The following is a 26,377-nucleotide window of genomic DNA, read 5'->3' as shown; positions in this document are numbered from 1 at the left end:
ATTGGGGAGGTTCGATCTTGGGTCCAAAGCACCTTGAGCGAGCGTTTTACTGAGTGAGCTAGATCTCGCTCCACAATGTACACAACTACCTGGTACTAGCAAAAAAAAAATTAAAAGAAAGAAAGAAAAACACACACACCTCCCTGCCACCACCCCTGAAAAGACCATAACCAAAAAAACAAACCCTAAAAACAAAAAAAACAAAAACCAACGAATAAACAAAATAAAAACAAAACAAAACTGCAGTGTTTGACATCCAAAATAACCGATGATTAATAAATCAATGTGCTCAAGTGGTGTTGTTAAACAAAAACAAAAACTTTTAACTCGCTGAAACGTGGCTGATACGGGGTAGGATTTGTTAAGCAGACAACTACTTCCGGTGATGTCGGAGGAAACAAATATGGCTGACGCGAGAATTCTTTAATTGAAGTTTTATGTTGGTTTTGTGACTGGTCTAGTTAGTGCGATGTCGTGTCAGTTGACCGTATTGTCACGATTTCATGATATTTCAACTGTGAAAAAATTCCTGTTTCCGTTCTGGCGGGGAAACACTCCCGACAAGGAGACTGAAAGTGCTACATTCAGCAAGGAGGGTAATTTATTTTATTAAATTATTGAACACCTCTGTTACTGTAACCAGACCGATACATTCGAGTCACAGTCCTTGACGTTCTGGACAGACGGAACAGTAATAAAACACTCTGGAATACTGTTCCAGAACGGTGTCATACTAAAAAAAATAATAATAGGGGGCTTGTCTGTTCACAGTTAGTGTCCTGGGCCCATATTTTCGAAGCTATCTTAGCATTACGAAATCGTGAAACCACCGTAGGCTGTGACGTCACTATAGCACATGCCATAGTGATGTCACAGCTTACGACGATTTTACTATTTCGTAGGCTAAGATTGCTTCGAAAATATGGGCCCTGTTCCACGAAGCGATCTTAGCACTAAGATCATCTTAAATGCATAACTACCTAATTCACTTAAGATGATCTTAGTGCTTAAACTGCTTCATGGAACGGGGCCCTGGGCTTTTTTCCAGAAACGATCTTAGCATTAAAATGAATTTAAGTATCGTCTCGGTATGTATTATCATGGTGCGGTATGTTTTTTGGCACACTATCTTTAAATAGGAATTGTGCATCATCAAAGAAAAGCTATGACGTCAAATGCAGAAGTTTTTGTTGACGGAAGTATTTTTTATTTATAAGAATAAAGCAATGTTTACAATTTGCCAGTTTGTGGTAAGTATAAACAATTAAAAATACCATGTAACTAACAGTACTATTTTCTGTAAGGCACTTTTTTAACATCTATCAATTTTTATGGATGTCTGAATGAGTCCCTTGTCCTTATTTTACATGCACTGCATACGATTATATTTGGCTAGGATTACATGACCTTCAAGTGCATATTACATCTTAAAATAATATCTATTCAACATGAAATGTGTAGTGGACATTATTTTGAATACTAGCAATAATCAACAAACAAAACAAAATAATTGAAGGGCTGTCAAATTTACTCCACTCTATCAATGTACAAATAGTGACTATGTTTGCACTAGGCTATATTGTTTACATGTGATGATGGGGTTAACATTTATTTTAATGTTGTAATTTTTTACGTGTATTATTAATATGGAATTTATGGACCACCATACTTCATTTCATGTTGTTTGGAGTTATTTTTCTTGAATATTGGTCAATCAGACATTATCTGGATGTTCCACTTCAAAATACATATCGCTTCAAAAAGGTTAGAATAGAAAAAAAAAAAGAAAGAAATGTTTTATTTAACGACGCACTCAACACATTTTATTTACGGTTATATGGCGTCAGACATATGGTTAAGGGCCACACAGATTTTGAGAGGAAACCCGCTGTCGCCACTTAATGGGCTACTCTTTCCGATTAGCAGCAAGGGATCTTTTATTTGCGCTTCCCACAGGCAGGATAGCACAAACCATGGCCTTTGTTGAACCAGTTATGGATCACTGGTCGGTGCAAGTGGGTTACACCTACCCATTGAGCCTTAAGGTTAGAATATTACAGTATACACAAGTAAACTAAAACTAAAACTAAAAATCTCACTATATATTTATATTGAATTTAATGTTTATATTTTAATGATATATATACATTAGGTTATGTCTGTCAATAATAACAAGAAAAACATTGTTATTTTTACACTATGCAAGATCGTTGCTTATCCACGCCAAAACTCATACCATAATATAATTATTCATCTAAAGTGATCTTAGCGCTAAAATTGCTACGTGGAACAGGGCTCAGTAATCAGTAGTCACGTATATCAATAGACAAATAGTCTCGCATGTCACATTGTTTCTAAGCTTGTGAGCATGCGCAACCAGCGACCTCACATTTATTAACAAGTTTACCAAAACACTTCCTGGTTAGTTAACAGAATATGTAAAAATATTAAAACATTTTGATAACTGATTTATTACATACATATTTAATCTTACTATAGTAACAAAGACAATTCTAACAGTGCAATAAAAATAAAAATTATTGCACAAAATTTTGCATGCGTAGTTATGTGTTCACCCAAATAACATTGTGTCCCTAGCTAGAACGTCATTTGGTCTCATGGTATAATATTCTTGCATACCATAAACTTGTGCAATAAATAACATGGCAAAACAACTGGTATGTGGTTCTGTCTATATATTACATAATTTATTTTCATCCATGAAAAGTCTGTTTTCTTTATCTAATACCAAATAATAGGGTCTAGAGACAAAAATTGCTGAACATGTAACAAGAATGGAGTGTACCACTATTCGTTAAATTTTACGTAGTACACCAAAAGTGGGCTCTAAAAACTTGCATTGGCAAATGAATTCAGTAGTAGATATTTATAACAAATAGTGAGTTATATATACAGGGCTGGACAAACTAGTTAAGTAAATAATTATTTTATTGCTTTTTGGTTATGCATGTTTACTGTTTGTCAAATGCCGGACCTGTAGTGACTAGATACATCATTGCACATACATTATCTCTTCTGGATGAAAGGGGGGTGCTTTCAATTCACTAAAGGTGCACTATTTATTTCGATTGGGTTAGGTTTCTCCAGCCTTCTAAATAGTGGATATAGCAGCCATTCAAATCAGCTGTACCTACCTATTGATTTGACATCGTAGGTAGGCAACCTTTTCATGGTTCAGAGTCTGAGAAAGTGCTGTACCCATAGTAGAAATGGCTACTGTATCTACATGTATAGCCAGTGTTATTTACATTCTTATTCATAATACCAGAGGCTGAGTATAGTCTTTTGGCAGAGTAGACTCATCCAAAATGCAATAAATAAGTAACAACAATATAGCACATTTATTATTTTAATGGTATCATTTTAGCCAAAAGATTATACCATAATGTTCTTAAATGAAGACTGTTTAAAAACACTGTTCCTTCACTTCCTGTTATAAGCATCATATTTGATATATGAAGGGCATAGGATGCATTGCCTTGATTATAAACTGCACCACAGAAAAGTTTAATATTAGTACTAAAATTTGTGTAATGAAAAAAAAAGACGTTTTGTTAAAGTTTTATTTTGGTTTTCATATACACTAACGTAAAGACATAAATAATAGAATTGAAAATTAATTTTGTTGTAATTATAATAGAAATAAGGTAGTTAATATTGTCAATTTGATATTTTATTACTGTGGAACTTGTTTAAATATGTGTATAGAAGTTGTTGCCAGTAAACTTATTTTGGCAGTATATTATTTTAGAACCCGACAACTGGGATGTTGATTGGGGATGGAACGAGGAGGAGACTGTAGTGGAATCTGAAGACAGTGCCGGTGTTGTCAATAGTGGTAATAATGGACAACACAGGTGGTTGCAAGAGTGCATTGTGTCTCTGTCTCCAACCAATGACATGGTTGCTTTTGCACAAGAAGATAAAATCTGTGTTTTGACTCGTAAGTTTGTTACTTGTTTTGTCTACATTTCTATTTATGGTATTTCTAATTCCAAAATACCTAAAAAGCAAACAAAACCCCATAAACAAAATCCCCCCAAAACATTTAAATTTCTGAAGTAATTTTTTAATTATATATTTTCTCTTGACACTAATTTTGTCAACCACTAATATAGGGTAGCAGCCAAAGTTACTGTTTTTTTTAACTGTACTGACTCAACTTGTTTAAATATTTTGTGTCTTAGTAAAGTTATTAAAGTTTAGGTGAAAACTTGTGTATAACAGTGCTTTACTAAATGTAACCCTCATTTTCTTTTTTATATTCTTCAGCTTGATACCTTAGAACGTTTACATCTTGTCTATTGTAATATTTAATATATAATTATTTTCTATCACAGAAAAATGGAATCCCAGCCACAAGGGAGAAGACATGGACACACAGTATTCCGTTGCCTGGCAGAGCAGTTTAAGTCAGGAGGAAGGGTGAGTTACTGTCGGCTTTCTTTTTATAGACCTCACCACAGCCCTCTACATAGCAACTGATTTGGTTGCATATGTGACCATTATTTTCATCTGGCGACTAAAACATTTCACTATCTGTATTCAAAAATAGAAGTAAGCGCCATCTGGCTCCTAGATGGAAAAGTAAACGTAGAGGGTGGCTATCACTCTCACTCACCTGAGACTAGTTCAGGAAGAGTAAGTTTTTGTCTGCGTTAATGGCTGCATTTATATGGTATCAATATGGTAATATTTGAAATGACTCTCCATTATCTAAATTTAGGGAAGCAATTAATCACTTCCATCAATTTTTTCACATTGAGGTCTGCTTTTAATCATGTGTCTCAGGATTTAAAAACAAAATGAACTTGCTGCTTTTATTTAAAAAAACTAAACAAGAAGTAACAGTCCAGAAGTTTGTTTTATTTATTGCATACTTGGGATCTTTCCATTTGCTGAAGATAGTTTTAATCATATTAAATACATGTGATCATACAACTCCATATCTGTTAATCATTTTGTTCAAACATGTTTGATATGCTATCGTTCATTATTGTCATGAGAAATACTTTAATGGAGATATTGATGCAAAGTCATATGCAAATTGAGATATTGCTACACATTAGTAAACATTAAATAGTAATGGTTAATCAATTTTAAAATGGATAATAACTATTGCTAATCAAGTTTTTTTAAACAAAATGTTATGTTGTTGCAACTAGCATCGATAATGATTTTTGTTTTTATTTCAGAGAAATAATAAACTGTGTGATGTGTCTGCCATTGGCTTCACAGAAACGGTAATGTCTGTTCACACCATTTGGAGTAATCCACAAAGCAATAATATTGACCATATATAATATACATATACATCAGTCATTTTTTAGAATTAAAAATTTACTAAATAATGTACAGTAGAACAAAGATAGTTAGTACCATACTTGGGTTAATCTAAAATCACACCTTATGATACAATGAAACAGACACTTTCTAAATGTAGTAAAAAAGTCAGGTTATTCATACAGCTTCAAGATCTGTATTTACTTAATGTATTGAATTGTTTTTTATATATATTATTAAGCAGGTGTAAACAAGGCTTTTGTAAATTTTAATTTCATTGATTGATCTTTAATGTGGTTTAATGCCAAGAACTGTGTTGAAAGAAAGTGAGTGTTGTATTGTATTGTTGTATTGTAGAAGTACACAAGGCGCTCCAGACTGGACCTGTGTTATAGTAGGTTTCTCTACGGGCTACATCAGGATGTACACAGAGGTAGGGACAACATACAGACTTCATCTTGTCTGACTTCAATAAACCATCTATTTACTGTATTTATTGTCTTTTTTTTTTTAAATCTGTGTTTAAAAGTTAATGACTTTATTTTTTTATAAAATGAAAAGCACAAGCACAGAATAAATAATCTCGAGTTCTAGATTTTGCAATATGTTTTTTTTTTTTAAAGACTTAATATTAAAGTTTCTATATGGAATATTATGTTATATAAGTAATGAATAATAAAGTTTGGAATGTATTCTTGATGTTCGGAATGAAATAACAGTGTGTGAAAAAGATTAGTAAACAGACAAGAGAATCTGAGATCATTAAGAACAGGAGTAAAATAAAGTAAAAATTGTGAGACAGATTTGCAATGTAAAACATAATTGAGCTCCAATTTCAAAGATTGTAGCTATCAAAATTCTTCTTTGTGATGTTTATTGCAATATCTAGACTCACTAAGCAGATGCATAGATTATATAGCGTGTTGTATAGAGAATATGCCTTTCTGTTAATAATAAATTAGTTCTGTCTGGGACTATATCAGAATATTTATTTATGAATAGAAAATTGTGCTGAATCAAAATAAAATAAGCACATTAGTAATGACCATTGTTATAATAATAATGATTTCAATTTTAAATGTAGACTGGAGTCTTGTTGTTGTCACAACTCCTACACATGGAACCAGTCCAGAAGCTGAAGTGTCGAACCTACGAATCACCCAGATATCTTGGCATGGCAGAACAGGTTGGTCTTAACCTTTTTATATTTTCTGCAATTCGTAGGGCTTGACATATTTACCTTATATTAAAAAGGGATTTGCTGATGCTTTGCAAATCAGCATAAGTTTTGAATTGTGCTAATGTACTGTTTGTATTGAGCCAATACAGTACAGTATTTCTGTTTATGAACTGCAAGTCATTAACAATGGAACTGAAAAATACTGAGGACTCTGCAGGTTTTATGTTGTGTGTTAATAGTACTAATTAATTGGATGACAATAAAATAAAATGAGCTTTCAGTTTTGTGGGAGAAAAGTTAAATAAAATTCTGTACATTTTCAGCATGAAGAGCTTGTGATTCTTTACCGGAAGGCTGTTGTGTCTATAGATGGCTTTAGTTTAATTCAGTCACTTCGTGCATGCAGAAATCAAGTTGCAAGGGGTATGTATTGTTGTAATAACAACTGACTGTTTCTTGTAGATTACTAAATCACACAGAACCGAATATTCCTTTCTAGAAAAATCCTGTACTAATAGATGATGTTAATTATTCTTTTATTAATTTACTGGTCAGATAAAAGTGGTAAACGTTTGGTGCCAAAATAGGAATGTCAAATGTTTAAAAACATTTTTTTAACCCTAGTTGCATTATTTAACTTTACACATTTTTATAATTATATAGTTGATTTCATTCTGAATTATTTGAATGGTGTTATGTAATATTATATCAGGATTCGCACGCATCCTGGAAAGTCCTGGAAAGTGTTTAAATTTAATTTTCATCCTGGAAAGTGCTTAAAACTCTTGGAAAAATGAATTAACCTCCTGGAAAGTCCTGGAATTTTATTTATTTATTTTTTCATTTAATAATAATGATTTGGAAAATATATTCATAATTAATCATGTTTGATGTCTGGTTCCAAACTATATCTATTTATGTATTTTTACAACTTTAGCATCCATGTGATTTATCTAGATTAGGTGTAGCTTATGTTTGAGATGTAACAACCACTGAATAAACAGTGTACTGGGGTGTCGTAAGCAAAAATTCATTTCCAGGTAATGTATTCAGACTCCTGGAAAAATGTTAAAAAAAGGTCCTGGAAAATGAACCATAATAGTGCTTAAAAGTCATGGAAAATTAAAATATTTGAAGTGTATGAACCCTGTATATATTTCTGGAAATATTTGTGTTGAATGTTTAGCAACAGCAAGTGGCAGTGATACAGGACTGCAGCCTCCACCTTTAGCGTACAAGAAATGGGGATTACAGGGTCAAGACAGAATCAACGACCATGTTAGCTGTGGTAAGTTACACATATCTGTTTGTCACATATAATATTATGTTAGGAAATTGATAGTTAGCTTGATTTATTTTCACCGAGGTTATTTAGGTAGTACTAGACCAAATAACTTCCGGCTGGGTCAAAGTTCGAGGTGCACCCAATTTTTGATAGAGAAGTGAACACCACAAGTCCTGTGATTGGTTATAAATGTGCGTGTGTTGGTTGTAAAAAATAATAGTTTCATCTGGGTAAAAAAAAAATGCAATTTTATTTCATCTAGTACCAGTGTGTTAAGTAGCCTTGTGCTTGAAACATGTATGGGGTACCTATAAAAAAAAGTACTCGAATTTTGTGCAAAACTAGGGTAGTCATAGACGCTATCCGTTATCTCAGAAACGAGCAGCTTGACCCCCAATTTTTTCTGATTCACTTTAAGTGTGAGAGGTGGTAGTATTTATATCCGTGGCGTTTATGTCGATTGATACGCTGCAGGTAGGAGTTTTAGCCACATATGTTACTATTGTCGTCTATGGGATTTGATTTGGTAGTATACACCCTTTAGAAATGTTAATTTAAAATATAGTAAACTTATTTACTTGAGTTTGAAAATTTTATTAAATAAATTTAAAACCCCCACAGACCCCCCAAATTTGTAATTTTAACTTATTTCTATGCTTATATCTAATTAAGGCTCAAGCACACTCTCCTGGGCACACACTCCAGCTATTTAGGTTGTCTTTTCAAGACTAAGTTAATTGTTAGTAATTAGAGAAAGAGACAGACATTTATGTAGAGTGCATTAAAATATACTCTGGGTTGGAGCCAATATTCCTTAAAGGTAGACTAAACTAGAACAGCCTTATGTGTTGGAAAGATGCATACCCGGACCATCAAGACATACTGACACTTTAACAAATGAAAAACGCGTAATTTTAGAATTAATAAAAAAAAACGTGATTATTCCTGCTAACTGGGGGCAGCCATTTTGTTTCGTTTTTGTGACATCCGGTTGTATAGCTTTGAGCGAAGTAACGTCAGCTCAGATCCAACTTCTCTATTATGCACAGTGTAAACAAATGCTCTAATTTACGACAAGGCGCTTCGCTTTCACCAACCTGCTTGTAAAACAACATAAATGACTTGATAGTATTATAAACTATTTAACTAAATATATTGTAATTTGCATCAATATAACAAAATGGAGTTATAGTATTTTTTTTTTTTTTAAATCCAAAGAAAAAATGCATATTATTAGGCTATTGGTAGGATACGTTCGAGCAAAAACGACCACTCACGATACCCAAGTGATAATTTTCTTTTCTCTGGGACTACGTAATTGATCAGTTTTGTGATGTTAGATGGGAAAGTCTACTTAATCAAGGGTTTTACAGAATTACTTACAGTAATAAAGCTGGTAAAGTCCATTACGATTTGAGGTTATCACACAATACCCTGTGATCTTCATAAAAGAGGCACATGTTTTTAGTGTGTCTAGACACAGTCTCTAGGGACCATCTAAATATACACCTGCCAATCAAGAACCACAGGTACAGGCCACGGAAAGAAAAGACCTCTCGATTCACTAATATCAAAACCTATATTAGCTTGGCCATTTACCTTTCGACCGACCGTTCAAGATTGTGCCAAATTCCCTCAATCAAAATTGCGCACCCTTTTCTCTTTGGCATTTAACTGCTCCATTCAAATTCCATAGCACCACCACCACCCCCACCCGCCTGCTACCGATTTGTTTGGGCTGCTGGTGCTCCCTTGCACCTGCCAGTGCAGGCGGTCCCTCCTCTCCCCCCACCTTTCCTGTCAAGTCCGACTCTTGTGCCCACGACAGGCGTGCGCTACAACAGCTTGTTCTGAATGTGCACGTAAAACCATATGACATGACATGACAAGACCAATTAAGCAAGAAAACACTCCGACTATTATTTCAGTACGTGGGTTAATTTATATACAAAATATAATGCAGTTATTTCAATACTGACAAAGGTGGTTTATTTTGTATTGAAAAATAAACCACATATACACGTTGCTGTGTTACTGGGATGAATATTATTACAGAACATTGCGATGCATCCGCAAAAATCAGGTATGTTTTGTTTCTTCAGTTCGAAGACTAATTCCTGACGTGACACGTTAGGTATTACGTATAACTGCGCCCGTTATATATAATAGCCGTCACATTTAACCGTTTTATTAATTAACTATACAATTATACTTGTTGATATTAAGCAATAATGTGCATTATGTATCGTTGAATATACACACCAGTCCAAAAGCCTTGCTTTAGCATTCCTTTAAGTCAGATAATGTAACCACTACACCTTTAACATACTAGTACATATATAATTATAGGTTTGCATTCCACCAATGCATTTGATCAGCTGCAGATGGTTTCAATGACTGGAGGTTACAACGCTCAAGTGAAGAGTTCTCCACCAGCGGCCACTCTGTATCTTACAGCAGGCATGGGACCATACACCGGCTTTTATTGTGCTATTGAGGTCAGTATTTTAAACAGTCACTTGTTCAAACCGGCTTTTTAACAATACTGTTTACTGTCATCTGTCTCATGAAAATGATGGTAACATCTTTTTCTAAAATTATGATTTCTTTAGGTTTATTTGTTTTCATTTAAAAAAAACAAAAAAAACAAATGTCAGCATACATCTACCAAGTTTTGCTAAAAAAATTAAGTTTGTCATACTGGAAATCCGATTGTCTTAAACTTATCATAACCTTGTGGGATGATGTGCAAACACTGAAGTGTTCCTCTATTCAAATTGCAAAAACTAATCACACTAAACCCAGCATTATTGTATTGTTACAATTACTTAAAATTCAAACTTTAAATGAATCAACTGAAATGTTAAAAAAAATTCCATCAATTAAATTTGTTTTATTACTTGTGATATTATTTAAGTCATTCTTAATAATATAGTGTATTGATTTTTAAAACATTCTTTTACCAGGGAAGCACACAGCCTATTCTATCTGAAGTCGCACTGGCAATGGCAAACAAAATAAAGACAGCTCTGATATCTGCAGCCAGGTATGTATCTTTTTCATTAGTCTCTGTCTATTCATCCATCCATCCATATGTCTGTTGTCTGGCTATCTGTCTGTCCCATATATAGTTTTTCTGACTTTATTTTGCAATGCCTCAAGATATTAAGCTGAAATTTGGTCTGTAGCTTTATCATGAAGTTTGACTTTCATGGCGATTGGCCTTTTTTTTAAAACAAAGTTATGGTCCTTGAACTTAGGTGATATGAAAATTTGTTGGGTGCTATTGACATGTGTTGTTTGATTTAACCTGCAATGGTCTTTAAAATGTTGATATATTTATTTTTTAATTTAGCAGAGCGTAACTAAAAGATATTTTGAACTTTAGTTAAGTTTTAATGCAAAAGCAAATCCAAGATTATGAACAAGTAATCCTGAGTATAAAGGTCCCTCAAACGAACTTCATGATGTCTTCATGAGAACTTCGCTTTTACATCCCAGTTAAAATAACACTAGTTTGTGTGTGGAAAGAGAGAGAAAAAAATGACATGGTCGTTTGTAGACAAGCAGTAAATATACAAAGTTACTTTCATAATAATTTTATATTTATTAATTTATAAATACATGTAATTAAATATTTGTTTTCAGTGGTTGGCTTGGATTTGGTGGCAGACAAAGAGATGAAGTTAAGGACAAGTTTACTCCAAAGATAGAACCTGCTACACCACTCTCTTCAAGGTTTGTCATAATACATACTGTTGATACAATAGTTATAACGGCAAATTATCCAATAATCAGTAATGATTAATTAGGTAGTCGGCATGACTGGATATTAGTGGAGGAAATGTTATATTTATAATCACACTATTTGAATGTCCGGTCAGATAAAAGTTAATTTGTATTTAAATATCATAGATTACAAACACTGACTAAAATATAAATTATCATACAGGTTTGGCCTGCCTGACCAGCGGAGATCTGGGGACAGTATAGCGTTGTCACCCAATAATAAGTATGCGGCACTGACGGACAGCTATGGAAGGGTGGTTCTCATTGATGTGGAAAGAGGAATCGCTGTCAGAATGTGGAAAGGTATGTAAGATTTGAAGTGTTCTTGTATCAGCCTCATTGGTGTTACCAAATATAAGGCTAGTAAGTAGGGAGGTGTAAGGTCAGTGCACTGACTTCTCTAACTAACCACTAACTATTAACCTTGGTCATATATGGAAGTCCTTATAGCCCATGACACTGTGCTTGAACTACAGATGGATATAAGCATAAAAATAAATGAAAATATTCATATTATTGTTTTACATGAGCTTCTTGGTGTGTTGTTGTTGTTTTTTGTTGGGGGTTTTTCTTTCTTTTTTTCTTTTATTAACACCAGAAACAAATAGTGTCATGGTATTTACATACTCTTAATATTGAATGAATTAAGTCTTTTGGAATTTTTATATTACACTGAATAAAATATTCTTACTTCCAGTACGAATTGTCATAACACTATGAAATTAACAATATTTTACACATAATTTTTTGTTTTAATTTTTGAACTTAAACCATAGAAACCAAACTATGGTTTTCTATGGTTAGAAAAGATTCTTTAAAATGATGACACAATAATTAATAAATATATTTTTATTTAGGCTATCGTGATGCTCAGTTAGGCTGGATACAGGTTCGTGAAGATGACACACAGAGTGGAGGGAACAAGGATCACTCTAGAGTGGCCCAGTTTCTTGTCATTTATGCACCTCGGCGGGGAATTCTTGAGGTATGTTTCATCTGATGTTGTTAATATTGTGATATTGCTTACAAGTGTGATATGGAGAAGATATTATCTTTTGTAACATTTTTTTATGCTTAAATAATCATTTGGAAGACAACAAATAACAACAATAGCTTTTTATATAGATTTAAAAAAGAATACACATTTAAAAAATAGTAGACTAGTCTGTTGGTGATTTTTTTATCCCAACTAGTCTACCATGACTGGTATGTGTTTTGTCTGTGGGAAAGTGCTGTTAATGGGAACATGTTGCAGCTTTCCTTTGAAGATTATGTGCAAACACAGGCAAAGCACATATTTATGTTTTTGTTGTTATCTTGGACAGGCCTGAGTGGTGTAGTGGTTAAGCGCATCATACTTAAGCAAGTTTAATAACTCCGTCTAAGACCACTACACCGACTTCTCTCACACTAACAACTAACCATTAACCTGCTGTCCTGAACTGACAGTCTAGGTAGCTGAGATGTGTGCCCAGGATAGCTTGTTTGAACCTTAATTGGATATAAGCATGGAAAACAGTATAAATGAATGTTAGCTTGTTATAAAACTGCTGTCAACTTCTCTAGGTCTGGACAGCAGCCACTGGGCCGAGAGTGGCGGCTTTTAACACAAGCAAGTGGTGTCAACTTATCTCTCCTAGCCATGGCATGATGGGACTGAATATTGTAACAAGTCGTGGGGTCAAGACGAAAGTGTTTAGCTGCGCACTCATTGAACCAAATGGAACCATCAAGACACTGGAGGTGCCATTTCACTTGGCATTGAGGTTTGTTACGTTATTCAAGACTTGTTGAAAAGTATAATCATTGTTTTGGTTTATTTAGAGAATGAAAATAGCATGTATTACCATTTGCTTGTTGTGAAAGGTGGAAATATATGTACATGGTGTATAATAGTAGTGTTATTAACATATTGGTAATATTAACCTGCTGTATTATTTGTTGTTTTATGGTATATCAAAGTCTGTGTTATGTGCTGTCCTGTCTTTGGGAAAATGCATTACCAAATGGTTGACATCCAGTAGCTGATGATTAAATAAATAAGTGTGCTCTAGTGGTGTTGCTAAATAAAACAAATTTTATTTATTTATTTATTGTTTTAAAGACAAGGGTTGGATACAGAAGGAAGGAAGGAATATTTTATTTAACGACACATTTTTAATTACGATTTTATGGCATCAGTAAACAGCTCAGTTTGAGATTGTGAAGTGTTGTATCAGTATCCCTTGGTAGACTTGTCCAAACCCTTGTCCCATGACTGGTATACCAAAGGTTGTGGTTTATGCTTTCTTGCCATTTGTCACACATTAAATAGTTGTAATTTGCTGAGTTGTTGAACATATTGTTATTTTCTCTTGTTTCAGTGACAAGAGCAGTAAGCGTGCCCGGGATCTTCATCTACTGAGAAAACTCAAGTCTACTCTGAAAGAAAATTCTGAAGCATCAGGTATTAAATACTTTTGACAGCCAATTATATTTAATATGAAATAATAGTTGATTTAACTACATTTTTCAACATGCATTTTTCACTACTTAAGATAAGTAGTTTAGGTAAAATTAATTGAGTATCTCTGATTTGATGTAAAAACCTGAAAATATTTAATTATTAGTATTTTTTTCTGTTACAGGAGCATTGGAAACCACAATTAAAGACTTGATTTTAGATATGAGGATAGCTAACATAGCTCAGCAGGTAAATAACATCCAGATATATTTCTTATTTCAAATCAGTTACAAGTCAGTTTTATATATATATATATATATATACGAGGTATGGCAAAAAAGAAACAAGAGTATGTCAGTAAATCATTTATTATTTAAAAACTGAAAAAATCAAAGATTATCTCCTTCAAAATAATTCCCATTGGCTGTTATGCACTTTTCCATTCTTTTCTTCCATGCAGCAAAACATTTTTGAAAATCCTCTTCTGGGATGCCCTTTAACTGTTCTGTCGTACGTCTCTTTATGGCTTCCACATTGTCAAAACGGGTCCCTTTCATGAAACATTTCAGTTTTGGAAACAGAAAAAAGTCACATGGGGCAAGATCTGGCGACTAGGGTGGGTTTTCCATTGTTGTGTTTTGCTTCTGTGCCAAAAACTGTTTAACCGATGGCGCCGAATGAGAAGGAGCATTGTCGTGATGAAGAATCCACTTGTTGGACCACAGATTTGGTCTTTTTCAACGAACCTTTTCCCTTAAACGTCCTAGCACATCTCTGTAAAGGTGCTGGTTGACCATTTGCCCTGGTGGAAGATATTCGTGGTGCATAATACCTTTAATGTCAAAAAACACAATTAACATTGTCTTCACTTTGGAACGGGACATTCTTGCCTTTTTCGGTCAAGGAGATGTTATCGTTGTCCACTGGAGGCTTTGTCTTTTAGTTTCCGGGTCATACTGGAACACCCATGACTCATCCCCTGTGATAACACTGTCTAAAAGGTTTGATCAGTACAAATGTCCACTCTTTTCTGTTTTTGTTCATCCGTCAGAAGTTTTGGCACTATCTTTGCACACACCTTTCTCATGAACAAATCTTCAATTAAAATCTTCCGAATCGATTCCTTGTTCATGCTAAGTATTTCAGACACCATTCTAATTGTTAAATGGCTATCACTACAAACTAGCTTTTGAACTTTTCTAATGTTTTCATCAGTTTTGGTGGTTTTTGGTTGACCTGATTTTTGGTCATTCGTGCACATCTTCTCGACCATCCAAAAAATCTTTTATGTCACTGAAATACCCGAGCACAAGACATTGTCTGATCACCATAATTTATTTTTAACGTACTGTATGTTTCAGTCGCAGTTTTGTTAGATTTAGCTAAAAACTTAATGTTAATGCGCTGTTCCAAGTTTCTTTCACTCATTTTCTGACAAGGGAGATGACACACATCTTATCAAAATGAACGTAACACAATTAATATTTATCCGAAACAAGCATTTGAGCACTTCTTGGAACCAGGAAAGACTGTAATAAAACAACATAAAAGCAGTTTTATCATATAGTGGGTAGTGCCTAAGCTAAACAATTAGTTTCATTTCTTTTTTGCCACACCTCGTATATATCTTTATGTGAATAATGTATATTTCATGATCTATTGAGAAAAGTAATATTGATATTATTATCATAAAATAATTCACATTTACTAACTTAATATATGTTGTATGTACATTTGAATGTAAATATTTAAAATCTTATCTTTGCTTTAATTTCTGTTAGTACTCTGTTTATATATGTTTAGCATTTTATTCTTCTTGATTTACACAGAAAATTACAGGTTAACGGCATAGGTCATCAGCTTTATCCTGTGAAGGGAACAATGGAGAATCTTGACAAGCAGAATTCCCCATACATCCTGAACAGGATAAAGATTTTAACCTATGCCATTAACCTATTGTTGTTTTTTATCCTGTAACTTTACAAAAAGATTAGGAAAATCTACACAAGCAGCTGTTTTGTAGTATGACCTACAGAATTAATTCTTGTAAGATGCATTTGACACATCCAAAAATAGTTTTTAAACTTGTATATCTGAATTGTTTTATTTACCCTATATAGCATTTTATTTTGATATGTTGTATTGAAATTAACCACTTAAAGAATGTTATATGTAACTGAAAATTTATTCAAAGCAATCAAGTAGTCAGACAGATCATATAACAAGCGATAAACTGCTAGTAGCCATTTATTATTTTGCTTTAAATGGTCACTACTGGAGGTTAATACAAACAGTAGTTACATGATAAAAGTATTTTACTCTTATTACCTAAATGTCTTGTTCCTCAATGTTTCTGTTTCTTGTTTTAATACAGGCTATGGAACGAGTACTTAGTACCAAGTATTTGTCATGTGGCATCATGAAGAATGTTCTTAGGGCTTGCATCCAGCAGATCAATAACAGAGGTAAACAGAAATATCTCATCCTTTAATATCTTTGTAAGCATTTTATAGCAGTTATTAATAGCAATATATGCTCAAACTGTAAATATGCATTTGAAAATAGAAATTGTGAAGAAAAGAAAAGGACAATCCATTTGATCCTCTTGGAAACTGAACTATTTTGTGATTACCATATGATTTTACAGAAATAAATCTGATTCTATTAGGTTTTAGATCAGGTCATAGAGTTTAGCGTGCACATTCAGAGCAAGCAGTTGTAGTGCATGCCTATCATGGGTGCAGGTGTTGACTTATGCCGGCTCCTGTGGTTTTACATAAATATATATAGATAATATTTTCATATACTTAACATTTGTGACACCCAATAGCCGATGTGTATTTTTGTGCTGGTGTCGTTAAACATTTATTCATTCATTCATTCATCCAGGACATGAAATGATTGGGGTGGATGGGAGAATGGATCGCCTGTGCTTGGCAAGTGCAAGAGAGCACTCGCAGCCCGACCAGTCAGTAGCAGGCAGGATTTGGTTTTTAATTTAGTAACACATTTGAAAATCTGATTATAACCAATTCAAATGGTTGGAGCCATTCTCAGACTAGTCTCAAGTTAATGCTAATAACTGTATATAGCCCCATCAATAATATAGTCTAGTTTTTTGTTTATATTTGTCTTGTAATATTTCCAGCTGAAGCGAGCGTGGACATAGACAGTAAGCTGTTTTTGCGGTTTTGCCAGGCTCAGGACAGTCTGTTACATACATACTGCATGATAGAAAAACAGTCGTCGGGCAGTTCTCAATCTACAGAGAGTGTAGAGTCGGAGGCACAGGTACATCATGATAGTCTATTGGTGTTTTTCAAGTATTGTAAATGGCAGAAGTGTTTGGTGGATTTTTTTGTGTTTAGTTTTTTTTACGTATTTATTAATTTACTAGTAAGATTGCATAATGTGATAGTTACTGGACTATTTCAGTTAAATTTACACTTTTTAGTATTTGAAATAAATAACATGATTTTAAATCCAACTTTTATATGTTTACTCTAATAGATTGGGTTTTTTTTTAGTTTGGGTTCTGGTTGTTTGAAGTACTCTGTTTTGTTGTTTTTTAACATTATTTTAAATTATTATAATAATTATTATGTTGTTTACCAAGCAGAGTAGCTTTTGATTATTTACATTTCCTAAACCTATTAAAAGCGTTAAATGTTGTGAATAACATAAAAGGCCATCATTCATTTGACTGACTACAGCAACCCACCTGGTTATATTCTAGATGATAGCTAAAGTGCTGGGTCTGACGATGTCTGAGAGTGAAGCAGTCCTGTCCCAGGTGGGGACGTTCACTTCCGTTTACGAAGCACAGAAGCCCCGAGTGAAGTTTGAAGAAGACAAACTGGGCATCACATCATTTTTACACAGTTTCTCATGTCATCTACACGTCAGTGACACAGACACCAACCGCTATGGTGTCATATCTCTACACAAGGGAAACTCAGACGACAGAAATCTGGCTCTGGGTAAATTAATACAAATCCAGTCAAACTTTATTATATTGATCCCTGTAATTCAGGATATCTGTAGCATAATAACTTTCACCAATGTTTAGTATGTTTATCTTAAAAAAACACCTATATAATCAGGTGGATTGTCAATGAATAAAATATCTTGAGCTAGTTGATTCAGTTCCATAAACATTGAAATAGTAAAATTTGATTATTTGTCTTTTACTGCTGTCCTACTTTTCCTACTTTTTAGGCCACTATACTATTTTCCATACTTATTCTTCAAAATACCACCTTTGTTTTGGTTTTTACTTTTTACAAAATACATCAGTGTAATGGTACCCAAATGTTAAATATTTTATAATATAAGAGATTTCATTTTCTTCTTTTTATCTGCTACAATGGAGGATAAGGATAAAGATAAAGCTGGGACAATCTGTTGAAGAAAAGTTAGTCACTGAAAAGTCTTTTGACAAAACATTTGTTGACAAAACGTTCAGTACTATAAGACTAAAACTAGAAATATGGCTTTTTATGGTCCTCCTAGAGGCGTCCATTCCAACCAGTGCCTCGTAACTGTTATATCAAAGGCCATGGTATCTGCTGTTCTCTCTGTTTAAAAGTGTATATAAAAGATATCTGTGTGCTCTTTGGTAGGCAGTGGGTTTCTTCTTTAAAGGTGTAGATAAGTGATTGAAATAAGCCCCAAATTTAAAATATGCTGAATCAATAAATCAGTACTTATTCCTTTTAGTTTTCTGTACTTAACATGTATATTAATATTTCATGAATTTTTCCACTATTTTCCAGCTAATTTCTTTTTCCACAACTGTCTTTCCAATTGTTCCTCATCTGGTGATCTCAGCATAGTTCTACAAGATTCCAGTCTTTCTCCTGAACAGATTGTTGTAAGTGTTAATAATATATGGATTACTCTCAGTTAGAATTTTGGTTTTCAAACAGATTAAACAGGGAATTAGTTGTTGGTGAAGCAGACTCAGATCATTCACAATACACTGCACAGGTAAATCACTTACAATGATAATTTAGAACTTAACCAGGTATATTCATTCTATGATGTTTCTTTTTATGTAACATAGTTTTAGGCTGTCTTGAACTCTAAAATGTTTGATGCCATACTTGAATGAATATTTTCTTTTCACATTACCTGTCCTCAAACAAGTGCACCTCTCCCCACGCAAATGGTCTGGTCCGAACATCCCAACAGCCAATGGGATGGCCTAAATTCTTCTACTGCATACTGCTCTCTAGTTCCGGTCACATGACTGTAACTTCCTTCTTTTTCTCTTCGCTAAAGGGTCTGGACGTCTTTTCTTTGGCTCTGTTTCAGAGTCACCTTTTTTTATCTTCTTTGGTTTTGTATTCGTGTATTTTGGTGGAATCCTTTTCCTCCATTGTATTCGTTGTATTTATTACTTCGTTTCGCGTATTTCACTTGGTTTTCCAAGTGTATATTTTACTTGAAATGTTTGTTTTATGTTGTCGGTTAGCATCGTGTCGGCCACCATTTGCATAATGCTGTCTTTTGTTGACCAGCTTTGTGCTTTTTCATGGTTGTTTTTTCTTTCTATTTCACAGATAGAAATTATTATCATGTCTGATGTTAGTGTTCAACGTCTTGTGTGTGCGTGTTTACGCTGTAAGAAGTTTACCGCCGCTGACGACCCACACGACTTATATCCGGGGTGTCGTGTTCCGTGTGCTACTGATAGGCTACTGGCCTATCAGAAGATGAATTCTCTGCGTACCTGACGGTGGTGTCAGCGAGGCTAACAAGGTGGACGTTTTACATTCCATCTTGCCGTCCATGCTTCAAGAGACTATGGTGTCGATGGGGACTACTTCCAAACCGGCGGATTCGTGGTCAGGACCGGTTCCAGTCCCCTCTTCGAGCAGTTCGGTTCCTTCGGTTCCACCTGCTGAGAATTCAGATGACAAGCGTCCTGTGGCCTCTACTCAGCCCTCTAAGAAGCCTGCTCATTCCGTTAGACGTTCTACAGAATCCATGGTTCGCCGATCATCGGTACCGTCACAGGACAAGGACAGGGCTTCATCGGCACATCGGAGTCAGAACCGCAGCCGTTCTCTGCGGCCCTCACAGCTTCCTACGGGTTCCATGGACTGTCATTGCAGATCTTCAATTGACGTGGCTTCCAAGGCCTCTGACGGTTCTAGACAGGACCGTCCACGGTCCGGATTACCTACGGCATCCGTTACAGCAGACCGGCTTGCCTGTGCTCAAGTTATGAGACACTTCGCAGATGAGGCTCCAGCAGCCTCCGTCATTGATGGGTACTGAGGGTCTTTCCGGACGATGCGTCAGTGCCTTCGAAGCTGTGACCATAACCGATTTCCACGATCTTCACGGCCTCCCATGGGCATCATGGACTCTCGTCGCCGATCTTCGGTTGAAGCGGCTTCCACAGTTTCTGAGGGTTCCAGGTTTGGTTCATCCGCGGCTTCCAGTCCTGCCGATCGTCTTGCCTGTGCGTGAATTATGAGAGATTTTGCATAGATGATATGAATTCCGTGGACCACATGACGGCGAGGGATTGCCTGGCTGCGGTCTACGACATATTCCGTCACGTCTACTTCCGCCTTTCAAGACAGGCCCGACACCGATGTTTGCTTTGGTTGTTCCTTGGTGGCCGGTACTTTGCAAGTCGATGCTACCAACGATGTTGCAGATGATGTTTTCTTTCATGGCTGCCGCCACGGTTCTTGTGGTTTCAAGGAGGGTCCAGTGACGGTTCCAGCGACACCTTTTTTTGTGTGTGTGGCCCTATCCTGCAGCTTTGCTTTTGCCGTTTACGTCGCTTGCGGCTACTGTGGAAAGGATTTCAGCAGTTTTACTGGGTTAGCATTCGTCATACTCTTCTCATCACCAGTCTGAGTCGTCCTCCTTTCATCGGAGCCGTGCACGCAGTCGGTCTCTACGGCCTGTCACGGGTCCCACGGACCGTCATCACCGATCTTCGGCTGATGTTAGCTTCAAGGCTTCTGATAGATCCCGACCGGACTTTTCATGGTCTCCGTCTCCAGCGACTGCCATTCCTTCCGATGGCCTTGCTCGCATTATAAAGAATTTCTACATGATGTTCCAGCCCCATCTGTGGTTGAAGATACAGTGTTCGCAGTTCATCTGTCGATGTGTGCTTGCCTTGCTGCTGTTGTATGTTACCGTCATTTTCGCATTCTCTGGTACCTTTGACGAAATGTCCCGCTTCGATGTTTGCTATGGACATTCCGCCTGATGACAAACCGTTTTTCCAGTTACCTGTCAATTGTCAGTTCGCCGCTCTTCGCCGATACGTTTTTTTAGAAGGTTGGGGAGCTCATCTCTGCTCACCAGACGCTGTCCGGGCTGTGGTCTCCAGACGAAGCCGATCTACACATCAACCTGTTGGAGATGTTGGCAGTTTACAATGTAATCCTTCATTGGCGACAGATGCTGTCAGGCGCCTCTCTCATGGTAGCCACAGACAGTATCACTGCAGCAGCTTACATCAATCGCCAAGGCGGAACACACTCCAGCTGTCTTCTTCAGCTGACGTATCGTCTTTACGAGTTGGTCGACAACATTCCTCTCCAACTTCGGGCTCGCCATATTCCTGTGGTCTTCAATGTGTTAGCCGATACTGTCTCGCCCATCGGCTCCGCAATCGACGGAATGGATTCTGCATCCGGAAGCGTTTCGATGGGTGTGCGACAACCTTTGGACACCAAACATCGACTTGTTCATGACACGTTTCAACCATCAGCTGAGGGTTTACGTGTCTCTGGTACCAGATCCCGACGCCTTAGATCTAGATGCCTTGGCCATCAGCTGGGATCGGATGGACGCTTACGCTTTTCCACCACCCATCCTACTTCCCAGGGTACTACAGAGGTTTCAGAGGTTCACCTGTCTGCTACTCATCACCCCGATGTCGCCATCCAGGGTGTGGTTTCCAGACCTTGTCCGTCTTGTCCAACCACATCCACTACCTCTACCAGACTGGGATCATCTGTTGTTGCATCCCATGTCATGACTACACTATCCATGTCCTCAGCTGTTCAAACTGCATGCGTGGACATTATCACCAAGAGTTTGAGGAAGTAAGGCTTTTCTTCCCAATTCACAGTAGCCATTTTGAAAGCTCACAGATCATCCACTACTTGCCGCTTACAACGTCCGATGGCTTTGTTTTTACTGATAGTGTGTCCGGCAGAAAAATCAAACCACTTTTTTTACTGTATTTACAGATGTTTTTTTGAAGTTGAAGGGGCCAACCATTGTTGGCTACGTTTCGATCATCGCTATTGTTCGTGATGTTGCTACTGGATCGAAGCTATCGAGCATCCCTGAGATACATAAGAAGATCAAGTTTGTTCATTCTCAACCACCGAAATGGGACTTGAATCTTGTGTTACGAGCATTGTCAACCACACCTTATGAACCGATTGAATCGTCTTTACAAGACTCGGACGACAGTGTTTTTACTTGGATTTGCCATGTCTGCTCGTGTCTATGAAATCCATGCACTTGATGTGGACCGAGACCATCATGCGGTTACCTTGGGGTTCCTCATGAACTTTGTGGCAAAGAATCAGCTACCCGACCAAGCGCCTCGCCCGTATGTCGTTCAAGCCCTCTCCTCCATTGTCGGTCCAGCGGATGTTGAGGACTTGGCTTTGTGTCCTGTCAGAGCTCTACCCCACTACATCGAGAGGACTAGATCTTTTCTCCCCACACCGCAAAAGACTTTTCCTCTTTTGTAACCACAGTCGTTTGACGAATATTACGAAGAACATGGTGACCACCTGGATTCGGTGTTCAATCCTGAGTGCCTATCAGAAAGAGGGTTTGCCTGCTTCATCTGCTACTAACCCGCATGAACTACGTGCCTTGGCTGCCACAGTGTCCCTGCACTGCAACACACCCATTCAGCACCTTCTCACTGGTTGCTTGTGGGTTATGGACTCCATATTTGCTACCTATTATCTGAGGGATGTCTCCACAGAAGACGTTGAGGGGTTGCATCATTTGGGTCCTGTTGTTGCTGCATCGACTCTGGTGACTACAAGCCGTCCTCGTTGTCGTTGATGTCTGTCAGATTCTGGGCTGCATCCTAAGATGTCTATTGAATCGACAGGTGAGGACTGCTTAGACTTTAGTTCTTTTGCACGGTTCACACACTGGTGCCGGAACTTTTGTCACGATAACATTTACACTGCATGTAGTTATCTGTTGTCATTAACTAACAGTTCTTTGGTGTACTAGACAGAAAACACTCGGTGGGGGGCTTGTTCAGTTCAATGTTCTGACAGTTGTCGCTTGTTATTACTAACACTTCAGTACGTGAGGGGTTACCTAACACCAGCATCCCTGGTGGCTACGTCTTCCCACCCTGTCAGAACCAGCATGAGATGTGGCTTTCCGCCTCCTGGTCCATATGTTCTAGGAGCTGTACCTGCCACTGCTGACGGATGCCACCATTCTGGTTGTTGTTACTAACATCACCTGCATTGGTCTGTGATGGGCATCCCCAGGAGGAGGGCTTACCATGGTTGGCCTAATTCTTCCACTAGTCAGCCTCTTTCCGGTCTTGGGGAGTTATCAGATGCATCTACGGATCTCAGAACCCACCACCATCTGTTGAATGCTGCACTTGTTTGAAGACAGGTAATGTGAAAAGAAATGGAGAAAACTTTTGTGTTTTCTCTTTTATGGATACATTACCTGTCCTCAAGAATTTCATCCCGCCCGAGCCTCCCCGCTTCCTGTTCTCCGTGCGATGTGCTCAGGGAAAAAGAAGGAAGTTACAGTCATGTGACTGGAACTAGAGAGCAGTATGCAGTAGAAGAATTTAGGCCATCTCATTGGCTGTTGGAATGTTCGGACCAGACCACGCATCTCAATTATTATTTCGTTTTGTTATTAAAATGAAACTGTAGATTACTTGTTATATTTTCAGACACTTTTGTTGTTATATTGGTTGTCTTCTAACAACAGAAACTGTTCCTCGTTACCACATCTGCATCACATTTTAAAAACATTAACTGGAATGACAGGTGAGTTGATATGAGTTAATATATATAACCATGTAAAACTAAAGAATCAAAATAGTGCTAATAATTAGCTAAGATTCCCAGACCATGTCAGTAATAAGCTTTTCAAAAAATCTATTATTATAGTTGTGTGTAAAATAATGACAGACAGGAATTGGTGTTTTATTTTGATTTTGATTGGTTAATCATATTTTCACTGCAATTTGTTAAGTCTCATGTTGCGTTTCAGATAAGAGTGCCCTGATAGTTGACCACAGTGAAATATCACCTTGGTGGCAGCATATTCGTGATGCCTGCAGTCAGTCAGAAAATATCCTAGCTGCATACCTGTTGGCCATCACTTGTAGAAGTCTTGCCATTGAAATACACAGCAATCAAACCAAAGCAAAAGTAAGTGTTGTGAATATGAATATTCATTTGGCCTGATTTTTAAACCAGTGGCAATTGACACTTCATTCACTGCTGACTGTTTGGTAGTCGATTAGAATACAAGCAAAAATTGGAGCAGTTTTCTAAGATTACTTGTAAATTTGAAATTTTTTGAAATTATGGATGTGAAAATGTCTTAGCTTAAAAATTGTTTAAATATATGGGCTGAATTTACAAATCCTGTTTTTGACTTACAGGCATGTAACAACATGTACAATACTTAAACACATACATTAAAGAAACACAAACTTCATTAATTCAGCCCTATATGTCGCATTCCATAACAATAGTTAATTTCTTCTATGTCATCTGACTTGAATTTTAGAATAAATGTATATGAATAAAATAAACCATCAAATTATTAAAATAAGACTATATTTTGCTGTTTACAATTTCCATGATTTGAACATGTATTGTAAAATACTTTTACTCCCTCACAGTTTATATACGTGTATATGTATACAGTCAGGTTGATGGTGAAGGATGGGGTGGGGGTGTTGTAAACGAGTTATTACAAGTCCCTATGATTTCCACCTGTAGGACCCTGATGCAGACACATCCAGCGTTGAGTCTGACAAGTCTGACCTATCTTCTGAGTGGGAAACGCTGGCCGTGGACATGGAGAACTGGAACCTACTCGTCAAACAGCTGGAGGACATCCTTGCCCTCAGCACCTTGTTTCACCTCCGACTTCCAGCCAATCACAGCACGACAGCTGGAACAGCAGAGGAGCCAATCAGAGTGTCTGTAGCAAAGCTTCTTGAAGGTGGAAGAGGTTTGCATATCCTTAAAAGGATTTTAATTTTATAACAAAATTTTGTGTGTTTTAATTATATAAGAAATAATAAATATATTTAGAGAGAGATTGGATACCAAAATGTAATAATAAATACAAGTTCCACAACTAAAATAATTTTTTTTTAATATTCAACTATACAACTTTGGCCAAGAAATGACATCCTAATAATAGTACAATTTACAATTATTTGAATTTTATACAATTTACAAATCTAAATTTTAAAATGAAATGCTGAAATAGAAACATGTTATTAATACGTATGGTTTATTAGTTAAGATTATACTTTATGTGTGGTTGACTAGGGTCCATCTCGGAGGTGGTAGCCCAGTATATAACACGGATGCACCTGAGTCCACAGTCGTTGTACAAGAACTACCCAGCTGACAGCACAGATGGAGAAAGTCAGCCTGAAGTGGAGGTTGAAAAAGCTGAAGATGATAAAAATAAACACAGCCTATCACCGTTAGAAAGGATTCAAGGTTTGATTTGAATTATGTTTTTTCAATTAGTGATTAATTGTTTTATTGTTTAGCAGGCAGTATTATGTTCTAGTTACATTGACAATTTAAAATGAAGATATTTATTTAATTATCATATATAATGATTGCAGGATATACATGTTTAATAAGCATAAACCCAGATGTTTGACTCCAGAGTATATTGGCAGACAGGTCACATATATCTTATTACCATACAACACAAATGAACAGACAGACACATTGCTTGTGATGACAATAAAACTGTACATTTTGAAGAAGAACACCCTGTTCAATTTAACTTTTTAAAGTATAAGCAATTACTTATATATTACTCATGAAACATCTTGAAGCAAATTTATTTTACTGTTTTTCAGTTCAACTGGACTCTCTTCGTGAGCGGTTTCCTCACAGTTTAGAAAACGATGTCCTGTTGTCAAACTGCTGCTGGGAGTGTGCTGCACTCTGGAACCGCGACCCAGAGGTACTGACTTCAGATCAAGGAGTCGCATAGTTTTCTTATCGTATTTTAGCCTGACCTCTCACCATGTCGATTTCTCTGGACTGGTCTCAACATCCCAATAGCCTATCAAGTGGCTACAATTTTTAATTATGTCTAGGGCATCCACTTCCAG

General features: G+C 36.4%; 1 protein-coding gene across 2 annotated transcripts in view; it reads left to right on the top strand.

The window, feature by feature from the left end:
- Positions 1–397: 397 nt before the first annotated feature.
- LOC121371295 (rab3 GTPase-activating protein non-catalytic subunit-like) overlaps positions 398–26,377 on the top strand; it is a 46,555-nt gene continuing 20,575 nt past the window's right edge. For both annotated transcript variants that reach the window (XM_041497089.1, XM_041497088.1), the window contains exons 1-25: positions 398–596; positions 3,773–3,964; positions 4,362–4,446; positions 5,217–5,264; positions 5,662–5,737; positions 6,389–6,490; positions 6,808–6,907; positions 7,671–7,772; positions 10,119–10,267; positions 10,736–10,815; positions 11,418–11,507; positions 11,722–11,861; positions 12,416–12,543; positions 13,125–13,324; positions 13,922–14,004; positions 14,186–14,250; positions 16,376–16,466; positions 17,150–17,292; positions 17,738–17,981; positions 18,777–18,874; positions 23,945–24,041; positions 24,268–24,428; positions 25,008–25,242; positions 25,569–25,745; positions 26,120–26,226. In XM_041497089.1, coding sequence (XP_041353023.1) covers positions 470–596; positions 3,773–3,964; positions 4,362–4,446; positions 5,217–5,264; positions 5,662–5,737; positions 6,389–6,490; positions 6,808–6,907; positions 7,671–7,772; positions 10,119–10,267; positions 10,736–10,815; positions 11,418–11,507; positions 11,722–11,861; positions 12,416–12,543; positions 13,125–13,324; positions 13,922–14,004; positions 14,186–14,250; positions 16,376–16,466; positions 17,150–17,292; positions 17,738–17,981; positions 18,777–18,874; positions 23,945–24,041; positions 24,268–24,428; positions 25,008–25,242; positions 25,569–25,745; positions 26,120–26,226 — 3,120 coding nt within the window. In that variant the 5' untranslated portion in view covers positions 398–469. The remainder of the gene's footprint in view (positions 597–3,772; positions 3,965–4,361; positions 4,447–5,216; positions 5,265–5,661; positions 5,738–6,388; positions 6,491–6,807; positions 6,908–7,670; positions 7,773–10,118; positions 10,268–10,735; positions 10,816–11,417; positions 11,508–11,721; positions 11,862–12,415; positions 12,544–13,124; positions 13,325–13,921; positions 14,005–14,185; positions 14,251–16,375; positions 16,467–17,149; positions 17,293–17,737; positions 17,982–18,776; positions 18,875–23,944; positions 24,042–24,267; positions 24,429–25,007; positions 25,243–25,568; positions 25,746–26,119; positions 26,227–26,377) is intronic.

Source organism: Gigantopelta aegis, chromosome 4 (assembly GCF_016097555.1).
Source record: "Gigantopelta aegis isolate Gae_Host chromosome 4, Gae_host_genome, whole genome shotgun sequence".
In the NCBI taxonomy this organism is placed as follows: domain Eukaryota; kingdom Metazoa; phylum Mollusca; class Gastropoda; order Neomphalida; family Peltospiridae; genus Gigantopelta; species Gigantopelta aegis.
The sequence above is the reverse complement of the archived record's forward strand: the minus strand, read 5'-3'. Positions and strand labels throughout refer to the sequence as shown.